General features: G+C 41.8%; 1 protein-coding gene across 1 annotated transcript in view; it reads left to right on the top strand.

Moving 5' to 3' along the window:
* The window catches only part of KHK (ketohexokinase), a 158,196-nt gene that overhangs the window by 97,716 nt on the left and 47,581 nt on the right, over positions 1–12,899 (top strand). The window contains exon 7 of the mRNA XM_083175122.1: positions 11,265–11,353. Within this exon, the coding sequence (XP_083031248.1) occupies positions 11,265–11,353 (89 nt within the window). The remainder of the gene's footprint in view (positions 1–11,264; positions 11,354–12,899) is intronic.

Below are 12,899 nucleotides of genomic sequence, written 5' to 3'. Positions count from 1 at the left end.
GACCCCCCTCTCCCCCTGTGCTCACAACCCCCCTGCACAGGAAGCAGCAATCAGCTGAGGGGGCTGTGACATCACAAATGACTACAAGGGGTTAACATGGCTCATTATACAATCCCAAAGTGGACATTTTCCTTATCAGCATAATTACCTGGCCTTTGTTCTAAGGGGAATCATTGCAGACTACATGTCTCCAAAACCACAGGGGGTCTCCACATAGCTCTGAGACACCTTCTAAAGAGCAGGATTGAAATCCCTCCAATCAGGACACTCCGTGAGGTCACCAGAGGAGCGGAGCATTCTGGGAGGATGGAAGCTTTGAAGAGGGCACGCACCAGGGGTGGGGGTTGTTGTTGAGTTTGAGAGACTGCAGAGAGAGGCGGCTGCCAGGAACCAAGCCTGTCCGCCTGGTGCTGGTAGATGGGGACACAGCCAAGCATACTGCCCCCACCAGAGCATCACAGGTGCCTGGCTTAAGTGTGCCAGCAGGAGCTGGGTGACTTTTCCAGGGTGCCCTACTCCCAGGAGTAGTGATTGGCGCAGGCCAAGATCAGCAGGACACCATCATCGCCCTCCCAGCAACCAACATCCAGCAGACGCAAGTATTCCCTGAGGTGGATATTCCCGGTATTGGGGGAGGGGTTCTTGCTTTGTGTGGTTCTAGTCATATTGGTCTATTCATAACTGTGTTTAATGTTAATGCTACCTGTATATATATGTACATAGTGTGGTTACGGTTTACATGTTTATTTAGTCTCTATGTAATAAAGGTTCCGTTGGACCTTGCTATTGCGTGCTTTCTGTGTGATCGCAGAATCGTGTGTGGCCCCGGGACCCGTGCAAAGCTGTAAATGCTGCCTTTCTCAAGGCGGAAAATACATGAGGCAAAAGTAATGCACATTATGAGCCTGGGGTCGTCACACAGGACACTGGTTATTTATATGTTCTCTCCTGTCTCACACTGTATACAGGACACTGGTTATTGATATGTTCTCTCTCCTGTCTCGCACTGTGTACAGGACACTGGTTATTTATATGTTCTCTCTCCTGTCTCACACTGTGTACAGGACACCGGTTATTTATCTGTTCTCTCCTGTCTCGCACTGTATACAGGACACCGGTTATTTATCTGTTCTCTCCTGTCTCACACTGTATACAGGACACCGGTTATTTATATGTTATCTCTCCTGTCTCACACTGTATACAGGACAAAGGTTATTTATATGTTCTCTCTCCTGTCTCACATTGTATACAGGACACTGGTTATTTATATGTTCTCTCTCCTGTCTCGCACTGTATACAGGACACTGGTGATTGATATGTTCTCTCCTGTCTCACACTGTATACAGGACACCGGTTATTTATATGTTATCTCTCCTGTCTCACACTGTATACAGGACAAAGGTTATTTATATGTTCTCTCTCCTGTCTCACACTGTATACAGGACACTGGTTATTTATATGTTCTCTCTCCTGTCTCACACTGTATACAGGACACTGGTTATTTATATGTTCTCTCCTGTCTCGCACTGTATACAGGACACTGGTTATTTATATGTTCTCTCCTGTCTCGCACTGTATACAGGACACTGGTTATTCATATGTTCTCCTGTCTCACACTGTATACAGGACACTGGTTATTTATATGTTCTCTCCTGTCTCACACTGTATACAGGACACTGGTTATTTATATGTTCTCTCTCCTGTCTCGCACTGTATACAGGACACTGGTTATTTATATGTTCTCCTGTCTCACACTGTATACAGGACACTGGTTATTTATATGTTCTCTCCTGTCTCACACTGTACACAGGACACTGGTTATTTATATGTTCTCTCTCCTGTCTCGCACTGTATACAGGACACTGGTTATTTATATGTTCTCCTGTCTCACACTGTATACAGGACACTGGTTATTTATATGTTCTCTCCTGTCTCGCACTGCATACAGGACACTGGGTATTTATATGTTCTCTCCTGTCTCGCACTGTATACAGGACACTGGTTATTTATATGTTCTCTCTCCTGTCTCGCACTGTATACAGGACACTGGTTATTTATATGTTCTCCTGTCTCACACTGTATACAGGACACTGGTTATTTATATGTTCTCTCCTGTCTCACACTGTACACAGGACACTGGTTATTTATATGTTCTCTCTCCTGTCTCGCACTGTACACAGGACACTGGTTATTTATATGTTCTCTCTCCTGTCTCGCACTGTACACAGGACACTGGTTATTTATATGATCTCTCTCCTGTCTCACACTGTATACAGGACACCGGTTATTTATATGTTCTCTCCTGTCTCGCACTGTATACAGGACACCGGTTATTTATATGTTCTCTCCTGTCTCACACTGTATACAGGACACCGGTTATTTATATGTCCTCTCTCCTGTCTTACACTGTATACAGGACACCGGTTATTTATATGTTCTCTCTCCTGTCTTACACTGTATACAGGACATTGGTTATTTATATGTTCTCTCCTGTCTCACACTGTGTACAGGACACTGGTTATTTATATGTTCTCTCTCCTGTCTCGCACTGTGTACAGGACACTGGTTATTTATATGTTCTCTCTCCTGTCTCACACTGTGTACAGGACACTGGTTATTTATATGTTCTCTCGCCTGTCTCACACGGTATACAGGACAATGGTTATTTATATGTCCTCTCGCCTGTCTCACACTGTATACAGGACACTGGTTATTTATATGTTCTCTCTCCTGTCTCGCACTGTGTACAGGACACTGGTTATTTATATGTTCTCTCTCCTGTCTCGCACTGTGTACAGGACACTGGTTATTTATATGTTCTCTCTCCTGTCTCACACTGTGTACAGGACACTGGTTATTTATATGTTCTCTCGCCTGTCTCACACTGTATACAGGACAAAGGTTATTTATATGTCCTCTCTCCTGTCTCACACTGTAAACAGGACACTGGTTATTTATATGTTCTCTCCTGTCTCGCACTGTATACAGGACACTGGTTATTTATATGTTCTCTCCTGTCTCGCACTGTATACAGGACACTGGTTATTTGTATGTCCTCTCTCCTGTCTCGCACTGTATACAGGACACTGGTTATTTATATGTTCTCTCCTGTCTCACACTGTATACAGGACACCGGTTATTTATATGTTCTCTCTCCTGTCTCGCACTGTATACAGGACACTGGTTATTTATATGTTCTCCTGTCTCACACTGTATACAGGACACTGGTTATTTATATGTTCTCTCCTGTCTCACACTATATACAGGACACTGGTTATTTATATGTTCTCTCCTGTCTCACACTGTATACAGGACACTGGTTATTTATATGTTCTCTCTCCTGTCTCACACTGTGTACAGGACACTGGTTATTTATATGTTCTCTCTCCTGTCTCACACTGTATACAGGACACCGGTTATTTATATGTTCTCTCCTGTCTCACACTGTATACAGGACACTGGTTATTTATATGTTATCTCTCCTGTCTCACACTGTATACAGGACAAAAGGTTATTTATATGTTCTCTCTCCTGTCTCACACTATATACAGGACACTGGTTATTTATATGTTCTCTCCTGTCTCGCACTGTATACAGGACACTGGTTATTTATACTGTATATTCTCTCTCCTGTCTCACACTGTATACAGGACACTGGTTATTTATATGTTTTCTCTCCTGTCTCACACTGTATACAGGACACTGGTTATTTATATGTCCTCTCTCCTGTCTCACACTGCATACAGGACACTGGTTATTTATATGTTCTCTCTCCTGTCTCGCACTGTATACAGGACACTGGTTATTTATATGTTCTCTCCTGTCTCGCACTGTATACAGGACACTGGTTATTTATATGTTCTCTCCTGTCTCGCACTGTATACAGGACACTGGTTATTTATATGTTCTCTCCTGTCTCGCACTGTATACAGGACACTGGTTATTTATACTGTATATTCTCTCTCCTGTTTCACACTGTATACAGGACACTGGTTATTTATATGTTTTCTCTCCTGTCTCACACGGTATACAGGACACTGGTTATTTATATGTTCTCTCTCCTGTCTCGCACTGTATACAGGACACTGGTTATTTATATGTCCTCTCTCCTGTCTCGCACTGCATACAGGACACTGGTTATTTATATGTTCTCTCTCCTGTCTCGCACTGCATACAGGACACTGGTTATTTATATGTTCTCTCTCCTGTCTCGCACTGTATACAGGACACTGGTTATTTATATGTTCTCTCTCCTGTCTCGCACTGTATACAGGACACTGGTTATTTATATGTTCTCTCCTGTCTCGCACTGTATACAGGACAAAGGTTATTTATATGTTCTCTCTCCTGTCTTACACTGTATACAGGACACTGGTTATTTATATGTTCTCTCTCCTGTCTCACACTGTATACAGGACACTGGTTATTTATATGTTCTCTCCTGTCTCACACTGTATACAGGACACTGGTTATTTATATGTTCTCTCCTGTCTAACACTGTATACAGGACACTGGTTATTTATATGTTCTCTCCTGTCTCACACTGTATACAGGACACTGGTTATTTATGTGTTCTCTCCTGTCTCACACTGTATACAGGACACTGGTTATTTATATGTTCTCCTGTCTCGCACTGTATACAGGACACTGTTTATTTATATGTTCTCTCTCCTGTCTCACACTGTATACAGGACACTGGTTATTTATATGTTCTCTCTCCTGTCTCGCACTGTATACAGGACACTGGTTATTTATATGTTCTCTCCTGTCTTGCACTGTATACAGGACACTGGTTATTTATATGTTCTCTCCTGTCTCGCACTGTGTACAGGACACTGGTTATTTATATGTTCTCTCTCCTGTCTCACACTGTGTACAGGACACTGGTTATTTATCTGTTCTCTCCTGTCTCGCACTGTATACAGGACACCGGTTATTTATCTGTTCTCTCCTGTCTCACACTGTATACAGGACACCGGTTATTTATATGTTCTCTCTCCTGTCTCGCACTGTATACAGGACACCGGTTATTTATATGTCCTCTCTCCTGTCTCACACTGCGTACAGGACACTGGTTATTTATATGTTCTCTCTCCTGTCTCGCACTGTATACAGGACACCGGTTATTTATCTGTTCTCTCCTGTCTCACACTGTATACAGGACACCGGTTATTTATATGTTATCTCTCCTGTCTCACACTGTATACAGGACAAAGGTTATTTATATGTTCTCTCTCCTGTCTCACATTGTATACAGGACACTGGTTATTTATATGTTCTCTCTCCTGTCTCGCACTGTATACAGGACACTGGTGATTGATATGTTCTCTCCTGTCTCACACTGTATACAGGACACCGGTTATTTATATGTTATCTCTCCTGTCTCACACTGTATACAGGACAAAGGTTATTTATATGTTCTCTCTCCTGTCTCACACTGTATACAGGACACTGGTTATTTATATGTTCTCTCTCCTGTCTCACACTGTATACAGGACACTGGTTATTTATATGTTCTCTCCTGTCTCGCACTGTATACAGGACACTGGTTATTTATATGTTCTCTCCTGTCTCGCACTGTATACAGGACACTGGTTATTCATATGTTCTCCTGTCTCACACTGTATACAGGACACTGGTTATTTATATGTTCTCTCCTGTCTCACACTGTATACAGGACACTGGTTATTTATATGTTCTCTCTCCTGTCTCGCACTGTATACAGGACACTGGTTATTTATATGTTCTCCTGTCTCACACTGTATACAGGACACTGGTTATTTATATGTTCTCTCCTGTCTCACACTGTACACAGGACACTGGTTATTTATATGTTCTCTCTCCTGTCTCGCACTGTATACAGGACACTGGTTATTTATATGTTCTCCTGTCTCACACTGTATACAGGACACTGGTTATTTATATGTTCTCTCCTGTCTCGCACTGCATACAGGACACTGGGTATTTATATGTTCTCTCCTGTCTCGCACTGTATACAGGACACTGGTTATTTATATGTTCTCTCTCCTGTCTCGCACTGTATACAGGACACTGGTTATTTATATGTTCTCCTGTCTCACACTGTATACAGGACACTGGTTATTTATATGTTCTCTCCTGTCTCACACTGTACACAGGACACTGGTTATTTATATGTTCTCTCTCCTGTCTCGCACTGTACACAGGACACTGGTTATTTATATGTTCTCTCTCCTGTCTCGCACTGTACACAGGACACTGGTTATTTATATGATCTCTCTCCTGTCTCACACTGTATACAGGACACCGGTTATTTATATGTTCTCTCCTGTCTCGCACTGTATACAGGACACCGGTTATTTATATGTTCTCTCCTGTCTCACACTGTATACAGGACACCGGTTATTTATATGTCCTCTCTCCTGTCTTACACTGTATACAGGACACCGGTTATTTATATGTTCTCTCTCCTGTCTTACACTGTATACAGGACATTGGTTATTTATATGTTCTCTCCTGTCTCACACTGTGTACAGGACACTGGTTATTTATATGTTCTCTCTCCTGTCTCGCACTGTGTACAGGACACTGGTTATTTATATGTTCTCTCTCCTGTCTCACACTGTGTACAGGACACTGGTTATTTATATGTTCTCTCGCCTGTCTCACACGGTATACAGGACAATGGTTATTTATATGTCCTCTCGCCTGTCTCACACTGTATACAGGACACTGGTTATTTATATGTTCTCTCTCCTGTCTCGCACTGTGTACAGGACACTGGTTATTTATATGTTCTCTCTCCTGTCTCGCACTGTGTACAGGACACTGGTTATTTATATGTTCTCTCTCCTGTCTCACACTGTGTACAGGACACTGGTTATTTATATGTTCTCTCGCCTGTCTCACACTGTATACAGGACAAAGGTTATTTATATGTCCTCTCTCCTGTCTCACACTGTAAACAGGACACTGGTTATTTATATGTTCTCTCCTGTCTCGCACTGTATACAGGACACTGGTTATTTATATGTTCTCTCCTGTCTCGCACTGTATACAGGACACTGGTTATTTGTATGTCCTCTCTCCTGTCTCGCACTGTATACAGGACACTGGTTATTTATATGTTCTCTCCTGTCTCACACTGTATACAGGACACCGGTTATTTATATGTTCTCTCTCCTGTCTCGCACTGTATACAGGACACTGGTTATTTATATGTTCTCCTGTCTCACACTGTATACAGGACACTGGTTATTTATATGTTCTCTCCTGTCTCACACTATATACAGGACACTGGTTATTTATATGTTCTCTCCTGTCTCACACTGTATACAGGACACTGGTTATTTATATGTTCTCTCTCCTGTCTCACACTGTGTACAGGACACTGGTTATTTATATGTTCTCTCTCCTGTCTCACACTGTATACAGGACACCGGTTATTTATATGTTCTCTCCTGTCTCACACTGTATACAGGACACTGGTTATTTATATGTTATCTCTCCTGTCTCACACTGTATACAGGACAAAAGGTTATTTATATGTTCTCTCTCCTGTCTCACACTATATACAGGACACTGGTTATTTATATGTTCTCTCCTGTCTCGCACTGTATACAGGACACTGGTTATTTATACTGTATATTCTCTCTCCTGTCTCACACTGTATACAGGACACTGGTTATTTATATGTTTTCTCTCCTGTCTCACACTGTATACAGGACACTGGTTATTTATATGTCCTCTCTCCTGTCTCACACTGCATACAGGACACTGGTTATTTATATGTTCTCTCTCCTGTCTCGCACTGTATACAGGACACTGGTTATTTATATGTTCTCTCCTGTCTCGCACTGTATACAGGACACTGGTTATTTATATGTTCTCTCCTGTCTCGCACTGTATACAGGACACTGGTTATTTATATGTTCTCTCCTGTCTCGCACTGTATACAGGACACTGGTTATTTATACTGTATATTCTCTCTCCTGTTTCACACTGTATACAGGACACTGGTTATTTATATGTTTTCTCTCCTGTCTCACACGGTATACAGGACACTGGTTATTTATATGTTCTCTCTCCTGTCTCGCACTGTATACAGGACACTGGTTATTTATATGTCCTCTCTCCTGTCTCGCACTGCATACAGGACACTGGTTATTTATATGTTCTCTCTCCTGTCTCGCACTGCATACAGGACACTGGTTATTTATATGTTCTCTCTCCTGTCTCGCACTGTATACAGGACACTGGTTATTTATATGTTCTCTCTCCTGTCTCGCACTGTATACAGGACACTGGTTATTTATATGTTCTCTCCTGTCTCGCACTGTATACAGGACAAAGGTTATTTATATGTTCTCTCTCCTGTCTTACACTGTATACAGGACACTGGTTATTTATATGTTCTCTCTCCTGTCTCACACTGTATACAGGACACTGGTTATTTATATGTTCTCTCCTGTCTCACACTGTATACAGGACACTGGTTATTTATATGTTCTCTCCTGTCTCACACTGTATACAGGACACTGGTTATTTATATGTTCTCTCCTGTCTCACACTGTATACAGGACACTGGTTATTTATGTGTTCTCTCCTGTCTCACACTGTATACAGGACACTGGTTATTTATATGTTCTCCTGTCTCGCACTGTATACAGGACACTGTTTATTTATATGTTCTCTCTCCTGTCTCACACTGTATACAGGACACTGGTTATTTATATGTTCTCTCTCCTGTCTCGCACTGTATACAGGACACTGGTTATTTATATGTTCTCTCCTGTCTTGCACTGTATACAGGACACTGGTTATTTATATGTTCTCTCCTGTCTCGCACTGTGTACAGGACACTGGTTATTTATATGTTCTCTCTCCTGTCTCACACTGTGTACAGGACACTGGTTATTTATCTGTTCTCTCCTGTCTCGCACTGTATACAGGACACCGGTTATTTATCTGTTCTCTCCTGTCTCACACTGTATACAGGACACCGGTTATTTATATGTTCTCTCTCCTGTCTCGCACTGTATACAGGACACCGGTTATTTATATGTCCTCTCTCCTGTCTCACACTGCGTACAGGACACTGGTTATTTATATGTTCTCTCTCCTGTCTCGCACTGCATACAGGACACTGGTTATTTATATGTTCTCTCTCCTGTCTCGCACTGTATACAGGACACTGGTTATTTATATGTTCTCTCTCCTGTCTAGCACTGTATACAGGACACTGGTTATTTATATGTTCTCTCTCCTGTCTCGCACTGTATACAGGACACAGGTTATTTATATGTTCTCTCCTGTCTCGCACTGTATACAGGACAAAGGTTATTTATATGTTCTCTCTCCTGTCTTACACTGTATACAGGACACTGGTTATTTATATGTTCTCTCTCCTGTCTCACACTGTATACAGGACACTGGTTATTTATATGTTCTCTCCTGTCTCACACTGTATACAGGACACTGGTTATTTATATGTTCTCTCCTGTCTCACACTGTATACAGGACACTGGTTATTTATATGTTCTCTCCTGTCTCACACTGTATACAGGACACTGGTTATTTATATGTTCTCCTGTCTCGCACTGTATACAGGACACTGTTTATTTATATGTTCTCTCTCCTGTCTCACACTGTATACAGGACACTGGTTATTTATATGTTCTCTCCTGTCACGCACTGTATACAGGACACTGTTTATTTATATGTTCTCTCTCCTGTCTTACACTGTATACAGGACACTGGTTATTTATATGTTCTCTCTCCTGTCTCGCACTGTATACAGGACACTGGTTATTTATATGTTCTCTCCTGTCTCACACTGTATACAGGACACTGGTTATTTATATGTTCTCTCTCCTGTCTCACACTGTATACAGGACACATTGTGTATTTATATGTTCTCTCCTGTCTCACACTGTATACAGGACACTGGTTATTTATATGTTCTCTCCTGTCTCGCACTGTATACAGGACACTGTTTATTTATATGTTCTCTCTCCTGTCTCACACTGTATACAGGACAATGGTTATTTATATGTTCTCTCCTGTCACGCACTGTATACAGGACACTGTTTATTTATATGTTCTCTCTCCTGTCTCACACTGTATACAGGACACTGGTTATTTATATGTTCTCTCTCCTGTCTCGCACTATATACAGGACACTGGTTATTTATATGTTCTCTCCTGTCTCGCACTGTATACAGGACACTGGTTATTTATATGTTCTCTCCTGTCTCGCACTGTGTACAGGACACTGGTTATTTATATGTTCTCTCTCCTGTCTCGCACTGTATACAGGACACTGGTTATTTATATGTTCTCTCTCCTGTCTCGCACTGTATACAGGACACTGGTTATTTATATGTTCTCTCCTGTCTCACACTGTATACAGGACACTGGTTATTTATATGGTCTCTCTCCTGTCTCACACTGTATACAGGACACTGGTTATTTATATGTTCTCTCCTGTCTCACACTGTATACAGGACACTGGTTATTTATATGTTCTCTCCTGTCTCGCACTGTATACAGGACACTGTTTATTTATATGTTCTCTCTCCTGTCTCACACTGTATACAGGACAATGGTTATTTATATGTTCTCTCCTGTCACGCACTGTATACAGGACACTGTTTATTTATATGTTCTCTCTCCTGTCTCACACTGTATACAGGACACTGGTTATTTATATGTCCTCTCCTGTCACGCACTGTATACAGGACACTGTTTATTTATATGTTCTCTCTCCTGTCTCACACTGTATACAGGACACTGGTTATTTATCTGTTCTCTCCTGTCACGCACTGTGTACAGGACACTGGTTATTTTTATGTTCTCTCTCCTGTCTCGCACTGTGTACAGGACACTGGTTATTTATATGTTCTCCTGTCTCGCACTGTATACAGGACACTGGTTATTGATATGTTCTCTCCTGTCTCGCACTGTATACAGGACACTGGTTATTTATATGTTCTCCTGTCTCACACTGTATACAGGACACTGGTTATTTATATGTTCTCTCCTGTCACGCACTGTGTACAGGACACTGGTTATTTTTATGTTCTCTCTCCTGTCTCGCACTGTGTACAGGACACTGGTTATTTATATGTCCTCTCTCCTGTCTCACACTGTATACAGGACACTGGTTATTTATATGTTCTCTCCTGTCTCGCACTGTATACAGGACACTGGTTATTTATATGTTCTCCTGTCTCACACTGTATACAGGACACTGGTTATTTATATGTTCTCTCCTGTCATGTCAGGTGTTTGTCAGTAAGGATGTGGCCAAATATCTGGGGTATAACTGTGCAGCTGAGGCTCTTATAGGACTCTACCCACGTGTGCAAAAGGGGTAAGATATCCTTTCGCTATATGTAATATTTATGTACATTACACAGTGCTTACAGCATAAGAGTTTGATGTGGTGGTGAGTAGTACCTGTTCTAGGGTGTACCAGTGTAATTAGTACAAGTGTAAGTAGCACAGGTGTGAGGGTGTTACTAGTTTGAGTAGTACAGGTGGATGTAGTACAGGTGTGAGTGTGAATAGTACAGGTGGATGTAGTACAGGTATGTGTAACAATGTTAGTAGTACAGGTGGATGTAGTACAGGTGTAAACATGGACCAGTGTGAGAAGTACAGGTGTAAAGGTGTACCAGTATAAGTAGTACAGGTGTGTGGGTGTACCACTGTTTGTAGCACAGGTGTGAGAGTGTACCAGTATAAGTAATACCGGTGTGAGTGTGTACCAGTGTGAGTAGTACAGGTGGATATAGTACAAGTGTGAGGGTGTACCAGTATAAGTAGTACAGGTGTGAGTTTGTATCAGTATAAGTATTACAGGTGTGAGTGTGTATCAGTATAAGTATTACAGGTGTGAGTGTGTATCAGTATAAGTAGTACAGGTGGATGTAGTACAGGTGTGAGTTTGAATCAGTATAAGTAGTACAGGTGGATGTAGTACAGGTGTGATTGTGTATCAGTATAAGTAGTACAGGTGGATGTATTACAGGTGTGTGTGTATCAGTATAAGTAGTACAGGTGGATGTAGTACAGGTGTGCGTGTGTATCAGTAGAAGTAGTACAGGTGTGAGTGTGTATCAGTATAAGTAGTACAGGTGGATGTAGTACAGGTGTGAGTGTGTATCAGTATAAGTAGTACAGGTGGTAGTGTGTATCAGTATAAGTAATACTGGTGTGAGTGTGTACTAGTATAAGTAGTAGAGGTGGATGTAGTACAGGTGTTAAGGTGTACCAGTATAAGTAGTACAGGTGGATGTAATACCGGTGTGAGTGTGTACCAGTATAAGTAGTACAGGTGGATGTAGTACAGGTGTGAGGGTGTAAGTAGTAGAGGTGGATGTAATACCGGTGTGAGTGTGTACCAGTATAAGTAGTACAGGTGGATGAAGTACAGGTGTGAGGGTGTACCAGTATAAGTAGTACAGGTGTGAGTGTGTATCAGTATAAGTAATACTGGTGTGAGTGTGTACCAGTATAAGTAGTACAGGTGGATGTAGTACAGGTGTGAGGGTGTATCAGTATAAGTAGTACAGGTGGATGTAGTACAGGTGTGAGGGTGTACCAGTATAAGTAGTACAGGTGGATGTAGTACAGGTGTGAGGGTGTACCTGTATAAGTAGTACAGGTGGATGTAGTACAGGTGTGAGGGTGTACCAGTATAAGTAGTACAGGTGGATGTAGTACAGGTGTGAGTGTGTACCAGTATAAGTAGTACAGGTGGATGTAGTACAGGTGTGAGGGTGTACCAGTATAAGTAGTACAGGTGGATGTAGTACAGGTGTGAGGGTGTACCAGTATAAGTAGTACAGGTGGATGTAGTACAGGTGTGAGTGTGTACCAGTATAAGTAGTACAGGTGGATGTAGTACAGGTGTG

The sequence above is a fragment of the Crinia signifera genome, chromosome 3, assembly GCF_055691185.1.
Source record: "Crinia signifera chromosome 3, ASM5569118v1, whole genome shotgun sequence".
Taxonomy (NCBI): Eukaryota; Metazoa; Chordata; class Amphibia; order Anura; family Myobatrachidae; genus Crinia; species Crinia signifera.
The sequence above is the reverse complement of the archived record's forward strand: the minus strand, read 5'-3'. Positions and strand labels throughout refer to the sequence as shown.